At 40.9% G+C, this 24,748-nt stretch overlaps 1 protein-coding gene across 2 annotated transcripts; it reads right to left on the reverse strand.

Annotated features, from left to right (window-relative positions):
• Positions 1-1,880: 1,880 nt before the first annotated feature.
• figla (folliculogenesis specific bHLH transcription factor) lies at positions 1,881-24,052 on the reverse strand. Of its 2 annotated transcripts, XM_011479501.3 has the most exons (6): positions 23,731-24,052; positions 22,978-23,124; positions 22,795-22,881; positions 20,019-20,171; positions 4,926-4,972; positions 1,881-2,340 (listed from the first exon to the last, which is right to left on the reverse strand). In XM_011479501.3, the coding sequence occupies exons 1-5, from the start codon at positions 23,914-23,916 to the stop codon at positions 4,955-4,957; spliced, it is 591 nt and encodes a 196-aa protein (XP_011477803.1). In that variant the 5' UTR covers positions 23,917-24,052; the 3' UTR covers positions 1,881-2,340; positions 4,926-4,954.
• Between the last annotated feature and the right edge of the window lie 696 nt (positions 24,053-24,748).

Consider the following 24,748-nt stretch of genomic DNA (forward strand, 5'->3'; position numbering starts at 1 on the left):
ACACCAATTTTTAATTTTTATTCTAAGAAATTACAAACTTTTATCCCCCCACGGGCCACATAAAATGACATGGCGGGCCACATTTGACCCGCGGGCCTCGAGTTTGACACGTGATGTTCGACTTCGTTTTCCTCGTCTGAGCTGACATCTGGCTCAAAACTGTACGGCTGGATAGCTCCAATATTGCTCACCATTTTTGTTGCACCACTGTTAGGTTAGGGGTGTGAGGGGCTGTAGTCAGAAGGACCGGGTGTTTAAAAAAACAAACAAAAGAAGAACAATAGATTATGGGAAGAGGGGAAAGGTTTATCCACAGCTATTGGCCCCACAACTCCAAAATTTCTCACTATTTTGGCTAAAAACAGTATATTCATAATTAAGAGACAACTGGGAACGCTTTTAGAATAGATCAGAAGATGATCAGAAATGTGAACTTTTGTCTCGTCTAGCCTGCTTTTTATTTTTACCTGAACCTTTTGGAGATCATCCTAGCGTTTTAGGTAAAATAAAAGATTTTAAAAATCTACACAAGCCTTAATTTTTTCCTTCTCAGTGGTTTTCATTAGGAACCCGGACATGCAGAACATTTTGTATATCGGATCACCTGACCTCATAAAGCCATTGAGATCTGCTGTCCTTGAGAGGTTGTGGGGTCTGACTTTTTGAAAAAGTTGCTGAAGTTTGGGGTTAAATGTAGTCAGCAAGATTCTTAAGTTTCCTCATTGGTCCTTTTATTTCCCTTTACTTGTGGAGTATGGCTTGTACTGTGGTTTACTAGAGTCCCAAAGCTAAAGAAATTGTTCTATAACCATTACCAGTCCTGTAAATCACAATTCCTTTAAATTTATGTAGATCACAGCCTGAGGTTCAGGTTTTAAGAATCTTTATGTCCACCTGCCCCAACAGATATGATCAAATTTTTAAAAAATAACTCATTTTTTCCTTCTTCAAACACACGTGAATATTTACAGAAATTCAAGCTTCGCTTCCAACTCTGAACTGTGTTAAGTTGCGTGTCAGGTGCGTTTTTGCCTTCTGTGATGGCAGCATACCCTGCCACACCCACAAACAACATGGCAGTAACTTCGCCCCAGCATTGCACATTTTCCTTTTAATTTTATTATTTCAGATTCTTTATTCTTAAATAAATGCACACATTTCTTTGAGTTAAAATATACATTTATTATCTATTTTCAAATTTTTTTAGCACATGTACATTTGTTTAGTTCACTTATTTTGGTTTGTTTAATTAATGTCACCTGTTTTTTTTGAGTTGCCAGTGCTGAGGGTGTTACTGGTCTCTACTGGTGTGGCTGAGGTTCTACTGCAGGAGCTGTGCTGTGAGGACTGGCAAAGGAGCTCAAGTCTTCACAGCCTTTAAATACTCCAGCCAGGCAATTAGGAAGGCACCATCTACTGAAGCCTCCAGGGGAGAAACTAATGGACTTATTTAATGTTTATTTGCTTGGCTTCTGTTGGTCATTATTCATTTTGTTCCACTTTTTATAATTTTTCTCTTCCACTAAGAGACCAAGTTTTGTGTTTAGTCTTGTCTTTAGTCTTTGTTAAATGTTTGTCTATTCATGTTAGTTCCCCCCCATGTTTCTCAAGTGGTCTGATCAGCCACTACATATGTTCCCCTGTTGTGTCTTTGGTTAGGTCAGTTTGTTTCCGTTACTTGGTCTGTTCAGTTGGTCAAGTTAAAGTTATTGCCTGAGTTAATTATATTTCTGTTGACCTCTTTTAAGGGCCCAGTTTGTTCATCTTTTTACATTTTGAGAAAAATTAAAACTTTCATTTTTGATAAACTTCTGTTGTCCTCATTGGCCGCTCGATCCCTCACACCTTCCATCAAAAGAAAAAATTTAATGAAAACAAAATTCTTAAAGCTTGTTTATTTGATCATTAACTAAACACATTTAGACATTTCTGAATTTAAATTAGATTCAAGTTTTCAAACAGATAATTCATATTGACAACTTAGATCACATTGACCTCAACAAATTGTCACAAATTTGCATCTTTTTCATTGGGGCTTTATGATTACAATTACAAGAAAAATACATAAATTAAGTCATTTCCTCAAATAGAGTACAGCTGAAAGCAAAATGAGAACTCTTAGAGCAGCAGTTCTTTTTAGGTATGTTTACTAGATGCATCAACTTCCAATGTATGTACAACTAAATAATGAAAAAAAAAATTAAAGGTTAGGTTTTAAATCAAGCCATTTTATAATAAGTGTCAAGGAAAAAGAGTGCAAGTCATCAATGTCCAAGATAGCAAGGACATCGGGTCAGTGGTTGGGATGTGCAGTCGGGAGGCGGTGGCTAATTAATCCCTCTGGAAAAGATGAAATGAATATGATCAATAAAATACAAAAATCAATATGAAATGTTCAATAACATTTTCTGACTAGTTCTTTTGTCTCTTGCTGCTATAAAACAAACACTTCCAGATGTTTCTGTGTGTACAAAAAAAAAAAATTTGGACTGCAGTGTAGGAGTTCCCTCACCAGCCTAGGAGTGTGACGACAACCTCATCACCGCGGTTGATTCGGTTATGATCACCGCACTTTTTTTTTTTTAAGTTCTGCATATGGTGCGTGATTGGAACTATAACACATTAATCACATTCACCTTTGCTTATAATTAACTTTTCTGCTAGTCCTGTGTTCAGGCTTCAAGGGTTTCTGGGGGAAACCTTTTATCAGTGTCACAGACACACACTTGTGGGGTTTTAGAAACACACACACACATCTTCATTCTACCACAGAAGTTTCCGTCTCGCGAGGAAATACGACAAATTTACTGCGTTCTAATTATTCATTTCCATTGTATTCATTTCCATTACAAGCTGCGTGCGTTCTTGAGTGCGCGACACGGCCGCCCGCCGGAGGATTTATTTTGGGGGTGTGCGTGCGTGCGTGTGTGTGGGGGGTTACTGTTCTCCTTCACTCTGTTACACCAAACATGAACATGCACTGTTAGATTTCGATGAATATCACTTCATGTTTTGTTTGGGAACCATTTTGTGCAGCGCAAAGTTACGTGTCTTTAGGTTTTCCCCCCCATAGAGGACATTTATAAAACAATTGAAGGTTAGAACGGAATTTCTGTGCATTTTTTAATTTATTGGAAAAAAAAAAAAGCCGTTTGAAAAAGTTGTCAGTTGCGACTGAAATGAAACTGAAATGGGCAGGCCAGTGTCCCTGCTCCACTCCATTCTGATGCATCCGCTTGCAGAGAAATAGATACATGTCTTCATTTTCCTTGTCCAAGCTGACATCTGGCTCAAAACTGTATGGTTGGATAGCTCAAATATTACTCGCTTTTTCTGTTGCCCCCCCCTAATGTTAGGTTGGGGTTGTGAGGGGCTGTCAGCTAGCTTACTTCAGCACCAAGAGTCCCGCCCACAAATTTGTGGCGAGTTTCTGGATAACGCTGCAACACTGTACAAACTTTTGCGGAAAACATTTTGGCTAAAAACAGCAAAATTATAATTAAAGACCACTGGAAATGCCTTTACAACCTATCCAACATGATTGGAGTGGGACTAAACTTTGTGTAGACAGAAGAATCCGGTCAGTAAAAGATTTGCGGTAAACCAGCAGACGTTTTGAGTCACAGCCAAATAAACCAAATAACTTTTTTCCAAATATCTCTAAAAAAATGAGAAGCAGACCTGTAATGCTATACAGTCTATTGAACAAAAACACAATAGAGCTTTATAACTTGGGCTTTTTAAATCTTAACGTTCAACTCTGATCGTCTTTTGATCCATTTTAAAACAAGTGGATGCATTGGAAAGGTGCATAGCAGAAAACTTGTGACTTGCTGTTGTAGCTTCTGTCACACCCACAAGCTTTATCCAACTGCCTTTTTCTGTCTGCTCCTGATTCACAACAACTTGAATAAAGAAATACCCAGAAATGCAATTTTAAGTCTACCGTATTTTCAGGACAACAAGGCGCACATAAAAGTCTTACATTTTCTTCAAACTGTAGGGGGCGCCCTATGAGGCTGTGCACCTAATGTGTAGTTGTGGGACTTGGCAGAGTCCCACAGCATGAAAGAAGACAGCAGTAGAAGACAGCATGAAATCCAACTCAGATTTTCTCCTGCTGCTTTTTTCCACAATGAATGTGTGTGTGCCGAGTTGCCGCATGGCGCACTCCCCCGTTTGCAAAAGGAGGGGGCAGACAGTCAAGTGAGTGTGCGAGTGCACAGTTTGTGTAACTCACAGTAATTTAAAAGAAAGGTTTTCCTCCAAACCCCCCCCACAAAAAAAAAGACTGGTTCTATTAATCCACTCTGGAGGCTCTGAGGGTCCGAACCCCCAAAGGTGTATACGCTGTTGGCCCTGGAGAAGATCTCCCTCGCAGTAAGAAATGTCATTGCAGGAAAGGTTCAACACTAGCATGGATGTTTAACCAGTATGTTGTGTTAACGTGCTTGCACCTAAACACCCGGTGTGCCTTTTTTATGCGTCAAATACCGAAAAATTACCCATAACTGAAACCGTGCTCTATAACCCGGTGTGCCTTGTGGTCGTGAAAATACGGCAACTTTCTTTATATAATTTTTTTTAAAGTTGCTCTGCAGGTTACAGAACAATGAATGTTTAGGGCCGATCAAGTGCATGACTTTACATCATCACTGGGTTGAACACCTTGTAACACTACTCACAATAGGTACAATCCACTAGAGGGCGCCATTAGTGCACTTTTGTACAAATGTTCACTTCAAGAAGCCTGTGTATTTTATGAATAATATCAATTAACCGCTCAGTCAACCCATTTTGACAACCCATTCAGTTTTACTGCTTGCTAATGTGACTTTTTAATATAGAATTGCAACATTTCCATCCTTTCGCTTTGCATTCCTCTGATTCTAGAGAGAGAAAAAACTAGAATTAAAGATTCCAACCTGTCAAGTCCCATTTTGGTCTCATTTTCTCAGCAGGGTTGAGATATCTGCAGAATAAAGCAGGAAATCACTAATGTCAGTTTTTGCATGCTGATTTTCTAATTACAAATAAAAAAATAAAATAAAGAGAAGAATCTGCTCTGAACTGTCAAATCAATACAGCTGATGGCATAATGACACAAATTTGAACAAGAGAAAAGAAAATCATGTCTTGATCTAAACCTCTTCACCTTAAATTACCCAATCAGACAATGAAGTACTTTGGAAGATAATTTCTGCTTTTCAGATGTCGGACAATCAGATGCTTTGTGCTGATTGCAAGTTGTAATTTCAGTGCCTTTCTGCCAGATCATTTATGAAATCAAACATATGTCTGATTATTCTTAGTTTGCCAAAAATTGTAAATGAGGGCCAACCATGTTCCCAGAGCCTGCAGTTAACCTTTTATCCGAATTCTGTACCAATACTGCTTCTGTGTTACACAAATTAAAATATACCAAATTAAGCAGCATGAAGCTAAAGAAAATTCAGATGCATAATTTCCCACCATTACTAAATAGCTTGTTTTGAAAATCTAAATGCTGAGTCTCAGTTTCTAAATGTAAACAAACAAAACACCAGATTTAAATTAAAATGACCACAGGCTTTTTTAAGTTCATTTAATTTCTGGTTATTTTTCCTCCTATTTCACTTCTGAAATAAACAGGCTGAACATCAACAAACATGCACAACCATTATGTGCAATCAACACCTCTGCCACCCAAAGCTGGTCACAGAGGTTAAAAGAAGCAATGTTTTTCCTGCCATTATGATGAAATGCAACTGGGACTTCAAATTACTGCTGCACATAATTCGACACAACATAAAGATAATCATTTCAAAAAAAGAAACAAACGATCTGACAAGTCACAGAATACACAGAGCACAGTGGCCTTGCAAATAGAAACTTTTTTTCTGACACCACAATAGGCGTCATTTAAACTGAACGTTCACAGGTGCTCAAAAAAAGAAATTCAAAAAAGTTGGCTTTTAAAAGTATGATCCTTCTGTACAAGAATAACTCACAATGACCTTTTCTAAAACATACTTTTGGTAAACATAACAGTCAAGACTTTCTATGGTACACTTCCTTGATGCTGGCTTGCTTGTTGGCCTGCAGGAACACCTTTAATGACAAATCCTTTAAAATATTTTAGGATCTTTTCTGTCCTCCAATTACACCCAGCCTATTTAAAGCAAAGCTGGTCCATTCTGTGTCATCTTAAATTCTGTGGCAAAAACAGAAACATACTCATAGCTCTATTTAAATACCAGCTCTGATTATATTTTCATTTTTTTTGTAAAAGTGTGTCCAGTGGTCTTTTAATTATGATTATGCTGTTTTCAGGCAAAAATAAATAAAGATCTGTTGTTCTATTGGACATACCATAGTTTCTGCTGGGCAACCCTAATTCATTAGAAATTAGCCTGAGATGTGGGTGGAACTGCTGGTGCAGGGACAAATGCTACAAGACCATGTTGAAAAAAAAAATCCAAACAATTTTCATTGGAGTGAATCTTTAGGCAGACAGGTTAAAAGGGAAAAGCCCCTCAACTGCTGCTTTTCACCTTCAAGGTGATGCCGCCATTCAAATCCATCCTGCAAATAGACATTACATTTTAAACAAAGTTACATAAGAGCTTTACCACAGACAATTGGGGCTATGCTGCCTTTGAGAGAAATCTCTTAGGGTCATTTCCTAAAATGACAAATTTAACAAAATAAATAAATGTCCCATCTTGTCTGGGTTTCACTCTTTGGATGCTAAGCTTCACAACCAATCCAGTTTTCCAGTCTTTGTGTAAATGTCGTTAAGAAATGCCACTCGCCATGTTATGAAAAGCTGCTATAAACAGAAATAGTAGTGTAATCAAGAGGGAAAAAAAACAGTCCAAATTTCACAGTAAATATTTATAATTATAAAAGGAAAAAAAACAAACAAAAAAGAGCACTTGTGAACCCTTTAATGATGTCTACTATTTATGGAGTCTGCTCTATGACATTCATGTATAGTTTATAGCATTTTATGTCTGCTACGTTCACACTGCAGGCTGAAACGACCCAATTTCCAATTTTTTTGCCCCTATGCAACCTGTATCTGATCTCTTCATGACAGTCTGAATGACACAGAACCGATCTTTTCAAATGCGACCCAGGCCACTTGGGTATGTGGTCCTGAATCCGATACGCATCTGATCTTTTGAAATGCGACCTCCATCTGAACGGCCAGGCTACATGAATCCGACCTGTACATCATTGATACGCTACAAACATAATTCTGCGTTGAAGTAGGCGGGAACGAGAACATAAACATCAACCATGGCGGACGATGCTGCTGAGACCAGTCAGTGGAAGGGAAGCAAGGTCACCGATTTGATTCATATTTGGGGTGACAGCTCTATTCAGGCCAAACTCCAGGGCTCTTATCCCAACCGGGTGGTTTTTGAAAACCTTTCCAGCTAAATGGCTGAGCGTGGTGTTGAACCTTTCCTTCGATTACTTTTTTTTCCCCCTTTCTGACCGTGGTCAGAAACGCAGGAGAGTGAAGGCGGATCCTCCTTCGGGGTTCACTTCCCCATGCGGACCCTCAGATTCTCCAGAGCGGGTTAATAAAGAGTCAATAGCATTTATTCTGGGGGGAGCCTTCTTTTATTATCGTTCTCCTTCCTCCTTAACACACAACATGAATGCGCCCCCAACACACTTCTGCTGCCCCCTCTCACTCCCTCCTGCGCTGCACGCGCTCCCTCCTCTCTCTTACACACACGCGCAAGCGGCCGCAGCACATACACATCCCCATTCCACAACAGTGGGTACAGACGATCCCGGCTCCAATGCCTTCTTAAAATGAGAAGATTGTAATTGTGCTGGCTCCTTTCTGAAAATAAATTTAATACTGCAAAAAGAGCTCAGCTGTTGACAACACTGTTGTTGGCATCCATTGTTAACGTTAGCTACTTCCGCAAACAACTAGTGACGTTCACCGTTGAGTACTCTTCTGCGCATGCGGGTCACTACTTGGTTATTTCATGTTCACACAGGAGATCACCGAAGTTCGCATGTAATTGGAAATGTGAACGGCCTTGCAAAAACAACAAAAAAAAAGTTTTCTATTAAAAAAAAAAAAAAAAAAAAAACGAATTAAGCATTAAGCCCTGCAGTGTGAAAGTAGCCTAAGAACTAATTCTTCACAATCAGTTTCATTCACCCAGACAGATGGAAGCAGAGCGGCTGTGGCAAGACCATCATCCTTTTTGGCATTTTGAAAAATACAGCTGAAAAGGTGACATTTCAGTTTAACCCACTTTGGAAACCCTCTCCAATCTAAGCTATATAATGCATATTTGTATTCTAGCAACTTCTGCAGTAACCTCTATACGAGACTCCTGATCCATTCATATCCATGTTTGCTTTGAGCACCTCTTTAGCAGAGTTAGGCAAATGCAGTTTGTCCAGCATGTTAAACAGAGGTAATCCATCTCCTTTGATGGAGAGAGGCCGTGTAGAAAATAGAATGATTAAGAATAACATTTTCCCCGGATGAGGCCGAGATGGACTTTTTAAAGCTGGGAACAGAAGGAAATAAACAGACCAGTTGGGTGAATGCAAATACTGAGGGCATTTTAGCCTCCGTATGGAGGAGAATCATTTCAAGGAAGTGATGACTGGACAGAGCGCAAGAACAGACGGCAACACATTATTAATGAGCACAGTTGTCACCCTCAGTAGGAGACTCTGGAGATTTTCTCTTGTTTCCACCCCACTCCGTCCACATTTTCTGAGGCAGAGAGGGACCCAAAAAAAAAAAAAAATGTGATCCTCTTGAGGTTAAGCTGCAATTCAAAAATCTGGGGTGCCAGTCAATTTTAGACACAAGTGCTTAAGCAGCAGAAATTTAATGTGTTTTTTTTAATTTCTATTTGGATCTTAACGTTTAGAATATTTAAAAGAATCCACACTGTGCTACACAACTGCGACACAAAAACCCCGGAACACACTGCTTCAACTTCCACAAAGAGGTTTGTTCTAGCAGCACCAACTGCACTGATCTGCCACAATCATGAATGATTAGAGGATCTTTCATATGAATGAATCCATCAGAAAACTTTGTCTGATATAAAAGGTCCACATAGTGTGGAAAACAAAAGGACATCACTTTAGTTTCGCCTAAATTAATAAACTTGCAGACATGTCAGGGCTCCAGACTAACTTTTTTCACTAGGAGTACTGTGGCCCCTAACTGAAAATTTTAGGGGCACAACCAGAAAATTTAGGGGCGCATAACGTAAATCAACATTCTAACCAAATCTACCAATTTCCACTGTATTACTAATAAATACTTTAATAATAGATGCAGAAATTACAATGTGCTGTTTCAAATTCAGTGTCACATTTTATTCTGCACTTTTGAAGATGCAACAAGAAGGTAAACTGACAGCACCATCACTGTCATGACAGTACAAATAGTAAAGAAAACGGATGGAAATTTATCTTGGTGACACCAAATAGGTGCAGCCAAGATGCACAATAAGTGTGTTTGAGATCACCCAGGTGAACTCAACGCTGCGCAGATCACCTGGTGTGAGACATATTTTTGTTTTTGCTCCAACATCACCTGTCAATCATCACAAAAATATCGCGAGAAAGGGGTGGGAGCAAGGGGCAAACCTACCCGGACACAGCTGGAAACTGAACTGACTGATAGCTGCCCTACAGACTACAAAACAATGCATTATGGGACATGTGTCCTGATGGTTTTTGTAGTGGAGTGATTAATTAAAATAATTTAAAATACCAATTCATTAAAAAAGGCTACATCCATCACAAAACATTAAAACAATCATAACATATATAATAACACAGATCATACTAAGGGGGAGAAGAATATTAAAACTAAATTGAATGTTAAGGACAACTCCAATTTCCTGTTCTCCTTCAGTCTTGCTGCAGATTTGCTTTCATCTCACAGCCCCCCCCGCCTGGTCTCCCCAACGATCCAGGTGAGGTGCCGGTTCATCTCAAACACGTCTATCGTTGCATTTTCCCCACGTATTTTCAGTGTGTCTAAAACTAATGTTTTTGCTCGAGCGTGTTTAAAGTTCAAGCCCCGTTAGCTGTCACGCATGTAAGTGTGGGACATTTATTCTCCTCAGCTGACCCGACTCCCGCGGGAGCGGTGTGCTGCCGTAACGGCCGTGCATAAACCATTTGATGCGCCGCCGTAACCAAAACCTAAACCTTCCTCCGGTTCTGTGCGGCCCAGAGAAAGGTTCAGCACGGACTGCATGTATTTAGAAAATTACGAGCGAATAAATACGTTCTAAAGGAAAGTAAGGAACTCCTTAATGTGGTCCGGGGAGGGGGCTGTCAGGTGTCCTGCTTTCAGGCCCTGTCATTGTCACGCCCCCAAGAGTCATATACCCCACTGTGATTGGTTGCTTTGTCAGCTCCGCGCACGACAATGAAAAAGTGTCATTCATACAAACTGGCGGGCTGCAGTAACATTAAACATTCATATTAAGGCGGGGACCGCAAAATATCATCTTGGGGGCCGCAAATAGCCCGCGGGCCGCGAGTTTGAGACCCCTGCTGTACACTCTGGCACTGGTACACCAGCCGCAGGTCGGAAGAACGAATCAATAGTTCGCTTACCCATAGTTCAGACGCACATATCAGGTTGTGATATTTGTCTCCGTTTCCTTCCCACAGATGTTTACGCGCACTCGATTATCTCTAGGCCCCTCCCCCTACACGCATTTTAGCCACTCACAGTGGCTTTCCCTATTCTTCTCACACGCAGTGGCCGCCTCACAGACAGGCATCACGCGAGTGTGTACGTGCTCGCGTTTCATGAGTATGCGCGAGTGTGTGTGCCTGCCTGCGTCCGTGTGGGCTTGCGTCTCATTGATTATTTCATTGATCATTGACGTGCCCCTTCCACGTTTAATGTATAAAAAATACGAAGGGTGGGGGAGGCAAATTTACTGGTCGCGCATGTGCGACTGGATGTAAAATTCAATCGCACACTCTCAAATTTTGGTCGCAAAATGCGACCAATTGCTCGCAGTCTGGAGCCCTGAATGTATAAATTTTATTTGGCCTGACATTGTGCATTATTAATAGACAGTGGGAAACATTAATATTAGAACCTTTATTTCAACAGTGCCTGCAAGCGTCGGCCTGCCTTTTCGCTGATCTAATGACAAAAACAAAGGGGTTGTTGAATTAATTAATCAGAGCTGAAAAGTAAATCTGAGTCAAACAAATGTACTGAGTAAAAATAAAATAAAAAACAGACTTTACTGAACCTTTGGTCTAAATTCTTTATTCATCCAGATCTATATTTGAGGCAGGCTTTTGTAAGATTTTTCTTTAAAAAAAAAAACTTTACTAAAATCTCTAAAGCAAGGCATGGACAGTCTAAAAAACTTAAAAGCACATCAAAAGCATATAAATGAAAATATCCAAGGACATGGCCAGAGAGTTTTTTTGAGCGAACTAGTCAGAGTGACACCCTAGATGATTATATTCTAAAAGTTACTGCTTAATACAAAACAGATAAATCACCTCCCGAGAGCAACCATTTCTCCAGTGGAAATGCATTTGAGCCTCATCCACAGTGCTCTCTGCTGCCAAGACAAAGTGGTCGCTCCGTGTAACTGCACGTAAAATTCACATCCTTACATATTGTTTACACCAGGGCTGCCCAAGCCTGGTCCTCGAGATCTACCATCTTGCCAGATTTGCAGCTTTCCCTTCTTCCTATTGATTAGCTGACTCAAGTGTGTCCATGTTCTGATTGACTGAGCTCACCTGATCCAGGTAATCATGACCAAGAAGTGCAGGAAGAGCTGGAGAGCAGGCAGGACAGTAGGTTTGAGCAGCACTAGTGTACAAAGCCATTAGAGTGTGTGTGTGTGTGGGGGGGGGGGGGGAAGAGACAAATGTTGCAATTTATATACTTTTGGGTAAAATTACAAATTATGTAGGTTTAAAAAAATAAACCATTCAAATCAAACTGTATGGACAGGATAGAAAAGCTGTGTCTGTAGAATGCTCCAGAAATTTCCCTCTGACTTCAGTCCAGAGAAAAGTGACAGAATGACAAGTAGCAGGCAGAGTAAAATAGAAACACGGGAGCCGAGGATGGGTTGCAGACAGTCAGGATGTAAAAACTACAAATTTGACAGTCCTGATGAAGCCAGCATGCACAGGTGTGGCACAGAAACACTCTGGCACTAACCTGTCTTGGCAAAAACACTCAAAAGTTGTCACCAGGCAGCGTAAAAGACCAAATACATCAGCATGCAGGGCCATGAGCCGCTGGGTTCTGCCAACTTCCACAGAGGCCAGGTTCACTGAACTCAGCATTTACAAGGATGGTTTTCAAAATAAATTGGAGATCAGGTTTTCTCAAAAATCCTTAACTGGACAACAGATCCTAGGCAGTGATGTGGTTGTGACCAGTCTTTCATCCAATGTTGATTTGAAATGTTTTAACACTTAGCTGGGATGTCAGTTTTTCAGTTTCAAACCATTTTAAAAAGAAAAAAGTAGTCCCCAATGACAGTTACAAATAAATAAAGATATATCAATCTCTATCTCCATCTCTCTATATATCTCTATCTATATAGATATATCTATATTTTATGTCTGTCTATCGGAAGCCTCCGTTTCCAAAATCTCCTCTACATGGCCGTGGCCATTGGTGCTAAGCTGAGTAGCTCTGCCCTTGATCTCCCTTTCTGCAAGAGTCTTGCATGAAGGAGGAGTTTGACTCAAGAGGGGGCCACAAATGATGCCACCTGATTCTCAAAAGTTTATCTTTAACGATAAACGGTGAAAAGTGACTTTTGCTTTCAAATCAACACTTTGAACAATGTGCAGAATGACAAAACAAATGTGTGTATCGGACCCTTCTGTTTAATAAATTACACACGAAAAAGAACTTTGATAAGCCCATGAAAAATGCTTTATACTACATTATCATTTAGGTTACATTGCACCAGCAAACAGAAATGACTGTGGCTCAGAACGGATTTGATGCAAGCACATGCAGACTGTTGAATTCACTTACACAGCAAATAAAAAGAAATGCCAGATAGAAAGTGACTTCACACATAATTTTGGCAATACGTGTGGCAGGTGCTGACCTTTATTCTTGGTCGCACAGACCCAGAGGAAGGGTTAAGTTTATCATTGCGATTAGGGTAAAACCACCAGATGGTCTCAGAGTTCGGCTGTTTCTGCAGCTCCCTGCTCCTCCAGGGGATGCATCTAATGCGGAGAAATTCCTCCCACCGTCCAAAAACATGCTTCATAGGTCAATTGGCAACTCTAAATTGTCCAGGGGTGTGAGTGTGAATGGATGTGTGATATGTGGCCCTGCGACAGACTGCTGACCTGTCCAGGGTGTCTCCTCTGCATTCGCCCACAAGTGGCCGGGATGGGCTCAGGCAGCCCAGTGACCCCGAAGGGGAATAAACGGAAGAAGACGAATGAATGAATAATTCAGCTAACATGACTTTCATTTCAAAAACGTGCAGCCAAAAATAAAATCCAGCCTTGGACTCACTTATACGTGCGGGTAGGGCTGCAAGATATGAGGAAAACTTGCGACATGCGATATTAGAGATTAATATTGCGATAACGATAGGGCTGTGACGATAACCGCATCACCGCACTTTTTTTTTAAAAGTTTTTTTTTTTTTTTAAGTTTTTTTTTTGTTTAAGTTTTGCATATGGTGCATGATTGGAACTACAATAAACACATTAAACACATTCATCTTTGCTGATAATTTACGCTCTCTGCAAGTCCTGTGTTCAGACATAAAGGGTTTATATGGGAAACCTTTTATCACTCTTCTCTCGTCGCACCCGCCTGCGCGCGCCCGCGGCTGTCACTGTCTCAGAGAAGCTTGCAGCACGTGCGCCGTTTCAGAAACACACGTCCTCATTCTACAAAAGTTTGTGTCTTGCGAGGAAATACGACAAATTTACTGCGTTCTAATTATTCATTTCCATAACAAGCTGCGTGCGTTCTTGAGTGCGCGACACTGCCGCCCGCCGGAGGATTTTGTGTTGGAGGGGGGAGGGGGGGTATTACTGTTCTCAGTCAGTCTGTAACACCAAACATGAACGCGTGCTGTTAGATTTCCATGAATATCACTACATTTTCTTGTTGGGAACTATTTTGTTAAAAGCAATGTTTCATGTCTGTGTAAACAAAGGCGGAGCATCCTGCCCCATGTTCTTCATGGGTGTCAGGCTTCACGGCTACCGGAGAGGTGACAAAGTGTCTGCAGTCTGTTTATTACTGGGCATAGGGTTGTGCCGATGGACGATATCATCGTCCATCGTGATGGGTGACTGACATCCCGATGGAGAGACCACCATCGTGATGCCACGCCCCCGCCACGTTGCGAGTCAACACCATAAGCCGCGGTTACATGTACAAAATATCTTGAGGGGATCAATGTTCGGAATGGAATCCAACCGTGTAGATGGGCCCAGAAAAATGTTTTCAGAATATAAAAACGTTCACTAAGGTCACACTTTCCGTCGGAATAAATCATTCGCACATGCGCAGTAGGGTTTGAAAACCGGAAGGATATAAATTCCGCCGAGCGGCTTTTTTTTTTTCAAACTTTATTGAATGTAACAATTCAATACAAAACAATGTTAAACAGCGCCGAGCGGCTATATATATTGACATGTCAGCTCGGTAAAATACGAGACGATCTTCTAAACGTGCTTTTAATAATATTACGGTTATTATGAAACACCTGTTCGCTCATCATTTGAATTTTAATCCGTGTGGTCAGTGATTTTTCTGAACGTAGCCTGGATTAGCAGTATGCTTACACGGGCTGACAACATTAGCTTTGGGTGGCGCTGCATGCTGTGAATAACATCAGCTTTTATTTAGTCGGGACACGACTGGAAACACAAATCCACGTGATTGTTTGAATGTTTTCTAAGGACTGAGCGACATTTCTGCTTTGAAGCTCAAACCGCTGTGTGTCTGCTGACGATCCGAGCTGTGCTCAGACACACACTTTAGACCCGGTTCTGATTTCGGTTGCTTGTACCCCTAGAGCTGCGGGACGGATCGCAGTCTTAAATCTCCCACATATACCGCTCATGTACCCCCCCCCCCCCCCCCCCCCCCCCCCTTCCCATCAAACACAAAGCTGTAAATCCGCACTCCGCCGGTCCACTTCGCTAGTTAAGTGCGGGAGCAGACTACACTTCTTTTCTATTTTGTTTGTTACTTTTTTTGTTAAAGTCACTTCCCTCAGTTTATACTGGATCATCGCGGATTAGTCATTAGTTGGGAAATAAAATGAAAAAAGCAAAATAACTGAAGGAATTTATATTTTTTGGTAAGTTCATTAGGGTTTTCAGTCTTAAATTTTATTACATTGAAGATAAGTCATTTGCTGAAGTGTGTGCTTTTACATCCTTTGAACCTTGAAGAAGCTTGCTTAAGTTGCATATGTGAGAGCTTTCAGGAATGCAGCTCCAACCTCCAAACCCCTTCAGGAGAAAACGGTCTTTGATCTTCTGAGGCCATTTGGTTGTAGGTCTGACTTGGATCATAAATCAATCATCTCTCAGACTGACTTCATCCCTGGGAACCGCCACAGGCATCTGCTCCCGTGTGGGGAACAAAGGTGTTTTGTCTACTATATGCTAGGTAAATCCGGCCACATGTGGGGGACCACCTAGGGAGCCATTTGGTTGCGGGACCATGTCAGTCTGGGAGGTGACTTCAGACGCGGGAAACGGATGCTGACTCCTAACATGGACTGACAGAAGTAGGCAGGCTCCCTGCCAGCCAATCCGAGCGTCCAGAGGAGGAGTCTGGACGCCATGCTGTGTTACGGAGGAGGAGGCTGAAACCGAGATGTTAAAACAGCTGGACGGAGGAACTTTCGCTGTTCCCAACAGGCTGACACGTTAAGACGTTTGTAATTTGGCGCTGTGTAAGCTCTGAAACTTTGGGAACCCAGATGATCTGTTTTATTTTGTTTTACTCTGTTTTTAGAAATATTGTTAGGGAAATAAATTTGTTAAACTTAATCCGGTCAAATCCCGTGGTTTTCTCCTTCTCGACTTTTTTGAACATGCAACAAGGAAAGTAATCTCAAAGCGACAGATTATATTTCCTACATAACGAATAGCAGTTATATAAGAACGAAAAATGTAAAAATACCCCTCCCCCCCAGGCGATGTCATCGTCCATCCCGATGGTTGACAGCAAACATCGTCAATGGCCAATTTATGGGACATCGCCCAACCCTAACTGGGCAATATCTAATTTTCTGAGAAGATGTCTGTACCAGAGAGCACAGGTGAAGGCTCACATGCAGCTAGAGAGCAGAAGAATCAACACGCAACCCCAACACACGTGTGCGCGCTTCTTCCTCCTAGTCCTACACAAGACGCAGCGCGCGGACACAGTCAATCTACAACACCTACATAGTTAAGTCATTAGTTAGGTATTAGTTAGTTGTTACAGTTATTTGTTAAGAATAGTACGTTTTAATTGTATTCATTTCCGATGCAGCCGCCGGGGGATTTTGTGTTTTTTTTTTGGGGGGGGGGGGGGGGGGGGGGCTGCGGTAAACCGCGACACCGCGCCCCCTGGTGGTTCATCACCGCGGTGATAAAAAATCCGACACCGTCACAGCTCTAGATAACGGTATAATTTGCGGTATATGAACAAATAGAAAAATAACCAAAATCATTCCCATTTCATTGCAACAGTTTAAACTTATACTCCTAATGACCCTCATCGACATAGGTGAAAAAAATCTAACATAATAGGCCTCCATCTGATTGGTAAACAAAGGGAAGGCGTCCATCTGATTTATCAAAGCATAAAGTGATTTATTTGATTCGTTAAATGCGTCAAGCTGCCATAAGATTGTTTTAACACAGTTTGGGTTTACGATTTATTGCGATATTCGCCGTCTTTTGCGATATGCCTATTGCAGTGCTGGATATTGCAATAACGATAAATTTGCGGTAAATTGTGCAGGCCTACATGCGGGAAATGCAGAAATGTGCCATCTTCTCTTCTCCCGCACCTGAGTTTGTGCATGCTGGTCAAGGAGGTTTGTGCATGCACTCTTGGACTGTCCTGACATTACAATGGCTCAGTAATTCAAAAAGAGCGCATTTGCAACAATTTGACAGTGATTTAAAGAGGAGAAATACTCAAATGCAAAAATGAAATGATTTCTTATTAAATTTGTTCTCATAAAAAAAAGTGCCACACTTTCACGTCAAAAACTGGGAAAGAAAAAAAAACGTTTTTCACCAGAGGGTTCTTTAAAAAAAAAAAAAAAAAAGAAAATCATTTGTGAAGCTGAAAAAAGTAGATGGACAGACCAAATATTACTCATTTTGGTTGATGCAGCTGGGAATGAGGAAATTGCCTCTTTTTGGAATCTGCAATGCTTGGCATTTTCTTGGCTTCAAGTTTGGCAGCGGAATATGTGTGTGTGTGTGGGGGGGGGGGGGGGGGGGGACCTTGGACATGTGCAATGATCCAAGATCAGATAAATCAAATATTTCCTCCCTTGATTTTTCCTGATTCATGTACTATGAAACTCTTGTGTTCGACTATTTCAGTGGTTTCAAATAACGGCTTAGTTCATCCAGTTAACCGTGGAAAACTGGTTCAGACATTGTTCTAGCAAAGATCTAGATTAAATCATTGGTCTCTCAAAAGAATGGTTGGTGCATTTTGCTCATAAACATTTATTTTTTTGAAGTACAGTAAACCCTTGTTTTTCGCGGGGATTACGTTCCAAAAAGAACCCGTGATAGGCAAAATCCGTGAAGTAGAAACCTTTTACAATTATTATACAATTAAAATACTCTATTATACATTGAAAAGAAAGATCAAACCATTTTACAGGCTCAAGCATTTGTTTCACAAATAAAAGTACTTTAGAAACGTTTTTTTCAACAAATAACTTCTGTACTGTACTGACAAATAATTTTAATCATCAATATGAAGGCTTCAAATTGCAGAGATTAGCCCCGCCCGCCGCGACCTGAGTAATAGGATTAAACTGGAGAAAATTTAAAATGATTATGAAAAAGATACAAAGTACAGTGGGACAAATAGTGACTCAGGTGTATTTCACTGCTCTGCAGACTGAGCCGCTGCATCCTGACTCCACTCTGCAGTGTTTTCTTATTTTGAAGCCTGCGGTGCAGCTGTGTTTGTTCAGGGGAAGAACATAGTGATAGGCAGTTGTTGTCGCTCTTTTTTCTTCTTTGCCAAAAGATTCTTATACACCGACATGCCACCATCAAGAGAATTTGCACGTACATAATGTAAATTTGGCGAGCTGTTTTACGTACGTGCACATATTAAACTGCAACGTTATTGACGCACAGGTAGAGAAGAAGGGGAGTGACTTTTTAGCCAATCACAATGCAGAACTCAATGCACGATGCATATCTATGACATAGCGAAACCGTGAAAAGTAAACCGTGTTATAGCGAGGGATCACTGTATAGCATTTTATTCGTGGCTGCCACTGAAAAGATTTAAACACATTCACAATTGATTAAAATGATATAAATTCCTATTTTATTTTAAGATTATGGTTTTACTTTGTTCACTAGTTATTCCAGTTCAGGCCCGACTTAATTTTAATAAATTTTATTTTGGCCTCAATGAATTCAAAGTCCAATTTAACCCTCCAACACTGGAGATATCGCCAGCAAGACCTACATAACACACCATCTGCCATACTTTTCAACCATTTAGTGTAGGCTGAAATGATTCCTCGAGTTATTCGAGTTAGTCGATTACAAAAATTCATCGAGGCAAAAACTCTGCCTCGAAGCCTCGTTAAATTCCTATGACGCACACTATACGCGGTGCAGGGCTTTGATTGTGTCACACGGACCTTTTGAATTTAGTTGGCGCAATGGCGGAGAATAGATCTATAAATAAACGGCAGAAATTGTCTAAAGAAGGGAACAAGGTGCAGTGTCTCTACTATAAAATAGAGCTGGCATACCACAACAGCACATCTTCCATGATTCAGCAACTGAACAGAAGACATCTGCGCGACCGCTGGAACCCCGACGCCTCTAGGCGCGGAACCCGCGCGTGCCGCCAGCAGCGAGCAAGGGGCGGCGTCAGCCGCTCCGCGCCCCCTCCGCGGCGGCCAGCGCGGGCCGCCTCGGCGGGCGGCGAGAGCCCCTAGCTGCGGTATTCAGGCGTCCGGGCCTGCTTTGAACACTTCACAAAGTAAACGCTTCGGACCCCGCGGGACACTCAGCTAAGAGCATCGAGGGGGCGCCGAGAGGCAGGGGCTGGGACAGGCGGTAGCTCGCCTTTCGGCGGACCGCGAGGCTTCTTTAAGCATTGCAAAAATAACACAAAATATAAACAATGATAATGATCAAATATGTTTTTCTGATTCTTTTATTTTTAATGGCCTTCCATTTTGGTGTTGTGCCACCCTTTCAAAGTCTTCTGTCCCCCCCCCCATACAAAATGTTCTAGCTCCGCCACTTCTCAAGACCAACTTAAAAACACCAAAAGTAACATTTGCATCAGAGCGGATTTTTAAAATCAAATGCTTGTTCATTTTACAACCACATCATTTTCGTTATGCATCATTTGTTTTGGTCGTTCAAAAACACACAAGTCGTTTTATCCGATGACTCGATTAATCGATCGATTAGGTGCTAGATTAGTTGATTACAAAAAGAATCGATAGCTGCAGCCCCAATTTAGTGTGAATCATCTGATTCAGACAGAAAAAAAGTGGCTTTGCATGTTAGCTGTGCACCGCCGATATGCACTTTGTGCCATTTTGTAACACTATTATGGTAAAAAGTTGCACACCGACAAAGCCGTTTTTCTCCACTTCAGAATCCACTAAAACATATGAATTCTGTGGACAATGGAGGTCAAAGGTCCAGTGTTAAAGGATTAAATGATACGTTGTCATTTCATGCAAACAAATTGCACCTTAAAACATCAAGTCCCACGTCTTTAATTGTTTACTTACCGAAGCTTGATCGGGCGCTACTTGGATGATGAACTGGTATGCAGGCATCACACAATGCTGCAACACCAGTCTAGTCATGTCTCCATCCTCTGCTGCAGGTTCTGCTGGCATGGTGAACCCATCCTCCATGTGATCATCTGACAGGTTCAAGAACTGTCAGACAGATAAAAAAACAACAGTTAAATGCTCAGATGTTCAGGAACTGCTAGTTAATTAAGCAAACCAAATAAGTTTTCAGTCAACAAAACCCCCAAAATGCTAATTTGAGGATCCATTTTAGGATTTAAGGGAGTCAAATTCTAAAAGAAAACCAAATAAGAAAGTTGTAAAAATTAAACTTGTTAGAATTTGCCAACAGCTTTTGGAGATCTGCTTTAGTAATAGTGACAACTACACTTGCAGCTTGTTGACCAAAGGAAACAGAAATGACTGCAAGTAATTTGACTTCAGTAATTCCTCTAACAGTGGAAACTCAGAAAAAGATAACAACTAACCCACAGAAATCCTATTACCCATAAGAACCCCTGCTGATGTCACCCATATGGTGACACCAGCATAACAAAAACATCAGAAATGGGTTCTGTGGTCCAAGTAGTCCACATATCTATGTTTAAGAAAAGAAGTGTGTCTGGGTTATATGGGTTGACCTAACTTAAACCTTAAATACTTTATATTTTCTCTCCATAAAAACATAAACTGTCAAAACTATACACGTTTGAAATAAAGTAAAACGACTAAAGATAAAAAATAAAAATAAAAAAGAAAATTTACTCTGATTTCATATAAAAAACTTAAATATACCGAAAGATTTTGCTGTCCATAAAAATATATCCTGTCACAACTACAAAAATTCAAAATGGGTATTTGCTGCATAACAAAACAAATAAAACCTGGATATATGAATAAAATTTGTGCTTTTCTGCAAAATAAAATCAAATTTCTTTGCTCTCGTTGCATTTTACCAGGTGGACGCCTGGCATCATTTGTTGTCAAGTTGGTTTGTGTTTGATGTGAAGTCCTGTATTGTAGAGGTTCATCAGGGAGATGACTGTCTGCTGTTTTGTTAGTTTTCATCACTGAGAGGAGCTTCTCACACAGAAACGTGCGCCCAAACATGCACAAGGATCGGGCTGCATGTAGACGGAGCTGGGGCATTTTTTGCAGGAACGGAGGTGTGGAACTGTGCCGCCCTGAAGGTCGTACTTTGCCTTCGGTGTACCAAAACACTGCAGCTCAATCAGCGCCATCAGAATCCTTACAGGTGCCGTTTCCACATTGATGGCAAGCAGGTTACAAAACAAAATTCATTTTTTGTTCTTCAATGATACTAGAGCGCTGTGTAAACTCCACGTGCTCAGCTTTTCAGCAAAAAGTGTATTTACCATCTGTCTCATAGCACCATCTTATAGTATATTCTTTCATTACAGCCACATTCGCTCCACAGATGACATGCAGGTTTACCGAATGTCAGTAAACATTAATTCTGCCTCCAAAGAGTTTTTAAAGGCTCAGTTTTCAGAATTAACTTCTCTTGTGCTTCGTGGGTCTGGCAAAAGTGTTCAGCAGGGCAGCTGAACAATAGCTGCGTTTACATGGGCAAGGTTATCGGAAAGAACGCCTGATCGGAAAGAAAATGCGTCATGTAAACGCGCCGTTCGGAATACTCTGCCCCGATCAGACTCGTGAGGGAGATGCGGAGAAGGAGCGCTTCGTGGCCCCCGACGCTCACTCAGTCCACTGGCACCTGAGTGAGCAGAGGAGCTGGATTAATAACTTTGTGTCTGAGGGGAGGAGGATGCTTTGTTACGTATGCGTTTTTTTGTTTTGTTATGTGTGTCCCGCCGCTCTGGGTTAGCGGTTGCAGGACTCAGGAGGAACCGCCAGCACAAAGCGGGTTTGGGGAAGCAGAAATAAATGTCGCTCAGTCCTTAGAAACTGTTCAAACAATCACGTGGATTTGTGTTTCCAGTTGTGTCCAGACTAAATAAAGACTGATGTTATTCCCAGACATTTACATGCAGCCAAAATGCAGATTGCAGCGTTTTATGGTCCTGGATTTTGTGTCCATCAGGCTAATGTTGTTAGCCTGTGTTTATAGCCTGTCCTAACCCTTCTTCCCGCTCAATTCTTCCACAAAAAAAAAAAGCACTGACCACACATTAAATAAAACAATGAGCGAACTGGCGCTTCATACTATTCATGACATTAATAAAAGCACGTTTGGAAGATCGTCTCGTATGTTACCGAGCTGCTGCATAAATGTCTGTGGCAGCTGTTTCTTTAGAACGGGACCTATTTCCTCATCCGGGAGTTTTTAACACTACTGTGCATGCCCAAATGATTCATTCCGACCGAAAGTGTGAGCCATGGGAATGTTTGTTCTAATCGGAAAAAGGTTTTCTGATCCCATGTGCACAGGTGAATTTTAACCCGACCATTGATCCGATCAAGATATTCTGCCCATGTAACCGCGGCTACTGATTCTGGGATCTGTAGTGAAAATGATGCCACCATTATATTTCGTCGGGCAGCTGAAGCGCTTTATTATGAGATCTGTAGTAAATATGTTATCAGTGCTACACTTTGCTGAGCCATTAATAATAATAATATAAAATCATCTGGCGGGCCGGATGTAGCCTGCGGGCCTTGACTTTGACACATGTGGTCCAAACGACGGAGCCGAGTTTCCAGGCTAAACCTGATGTAAAGGTGATGCTACTAAGGTACATGTTTGGTTAAAACTACCATTTCAACAGCCACAAATTTAAATACTCACATCGTCCATTCTCCAGAGGTCATTAGCGAAGCCATCCTGCTGACCATAAGTGATTGCATTCTTTAGAAAATCCGTCCCAGTGTTGTTCTACAAGTTGTAAAATGACAGCAGTCAACATTGTATATCAGCGTTGTTGCAGCATTTATTTTGTGATTTGACAGCGGCCCCAGAGGACAGTCTTACATTTTCAGTGTCCCGCAAAACAGCAAGAAGAAGTCGAATGTATTCAGTGGCTGCTTTGAGTGTATCAACTTTACTTGGCTTTTTGTCTGGTTGCATTAGAGGCAGCATGCGCTTCAGTCGGGAGAACATTGTGTTCAAGTTCCTTATCTGTAGAGAAAGTAGGCCCAAATTTTATATCCAGCAGTAACTCGTTGATAACTGCAGAGCCTGGAAATATTGTGCGACACAAAACTTAATCACAAAATCAAATTGATAAGTTTTGAGAATTTCAGAATTATTTAAGATTAACCACAGCTAGTTTTTAATGGAAGAGTATTCACTCAAAAAAGCTGAATTATAAATCTTTTCCAAGTTTAAAATTTTAGGTTTTTTAATACATAAAATAGCAATTAAAAGCTGTAGTGCTTTCCAGTCAAATTGACACCAAGAACACAATGTTTGAACTGAAGCATCTTCAGGAGGCTCAATGCATAGTTGATGGTAGACAGAAGCTCCAAATGCGCGGCATGGTTAGATCGGCTTCTCAAAGAGACCAGGATGAGAAAGGAGGACTGAGAAAAAGGCCAAGTCCCTCCTGGACCCGGAGGGGCTCTGAAGATAATGAAACTACTGTTCCCAAACTTTCTGCACTGACCAATAATGACATTAATTACTGTCATACTACAACAAATATTATATCTGATATTCGCTTTGTTTAATAATGTTTTTTAAATTAGAAATATGGATCATTTTTTGTCTCTAAAATGAACTCACTCTCAGTCTTTCCTTGGCGTTGACCATTTCTCTTTTTTTGACGGTTTCAGTGAAATCCTCGGCGACAAAGTAGAGGCCGTTCCTCTCGCGCTTGTACTTCTCGATGCAGCAGTACAGCGGCAGAGCAGACTCTCCCGTCAGCCTCTTCAGAATGTCGCTCATTAATTCCGCCTCTGGCACCTTCATTTTTTTTTTAAAGACTACGTCCGAATAGAATTACACTTCTTTTCAGATGAACTCTAGCTGTCCGTTTACAAATACCTACATCAGTAGCAGAGCCCTGAGGGCACGAGGAGCACACCTGTGTCATGTTTGTTTGATTAGGCCGCTCACACCACCGGCTCGAGCTGAGGCGTGGTTCAAGGGGGCGGAGTTAAGGGCGTTGCGCTCCGCCCACTGTTTGTGATTCTTCTTCGCCGCAATTGTCTAATTTTCTTTGCATTTTGTAAGTTTCCACGTGCAATATTGCCACCTACCGGATTCGGGAGGGTATCCTGAGATGATTAAATTATGGCTAACCACGTACATTTTTTTAAATTCAGAAGAAGATTAGTTTTTTTGATTTTAGGATATGTACACTCCTGCTTTAAGATACTAACAATTTTGTGCCTTCCTATCTGTCAGATCTCTTAGTTAAGTTTGAACCCGTGTGAACTCCGAAATCCTCTGACTCTAGTCAATTAATCATTCCGACTGTAAAAAGCAAAACCTACATAGAGGCATCTTTTCAGTACTATGGTTCTTGTTTATAGAACAGTCTGCCAGAGGACCTGAGGGCTGCAGAGAGAATAGTTGCTTTTAAGGAAAGGCTAATGTTTTTAAACTGGCTTTTAGCTAATTTTACAATTTTAATAGTTTTTATTTATTTTGTATTTATTAATTTATCCACTATATTAAATTATATGAATTTCTACGGGACTAACAATTCATTTTAATATTCCTTATTTTACATTTTGTGGTTAATTATTTCTTTCTTTTACTAATTATGTTTTTTATTTTTTGTAACGTTTATCTTCAT

This window comes from Oryzias latipes, chromosome 9 (genome assembly GCF_053564925.1).
Source record: "Oryzias latipes strain Hd-rR chromosome 9, Olatipes_Hd-rR_3.1".
Classification (NCBI taxonomy): domain Eukaryota; kingdom Metazoa; phylum Chordata; class Actinopteri; order Beloniformes; family Adrianichthyidae; genus Oryzias; species Oryzias latipes.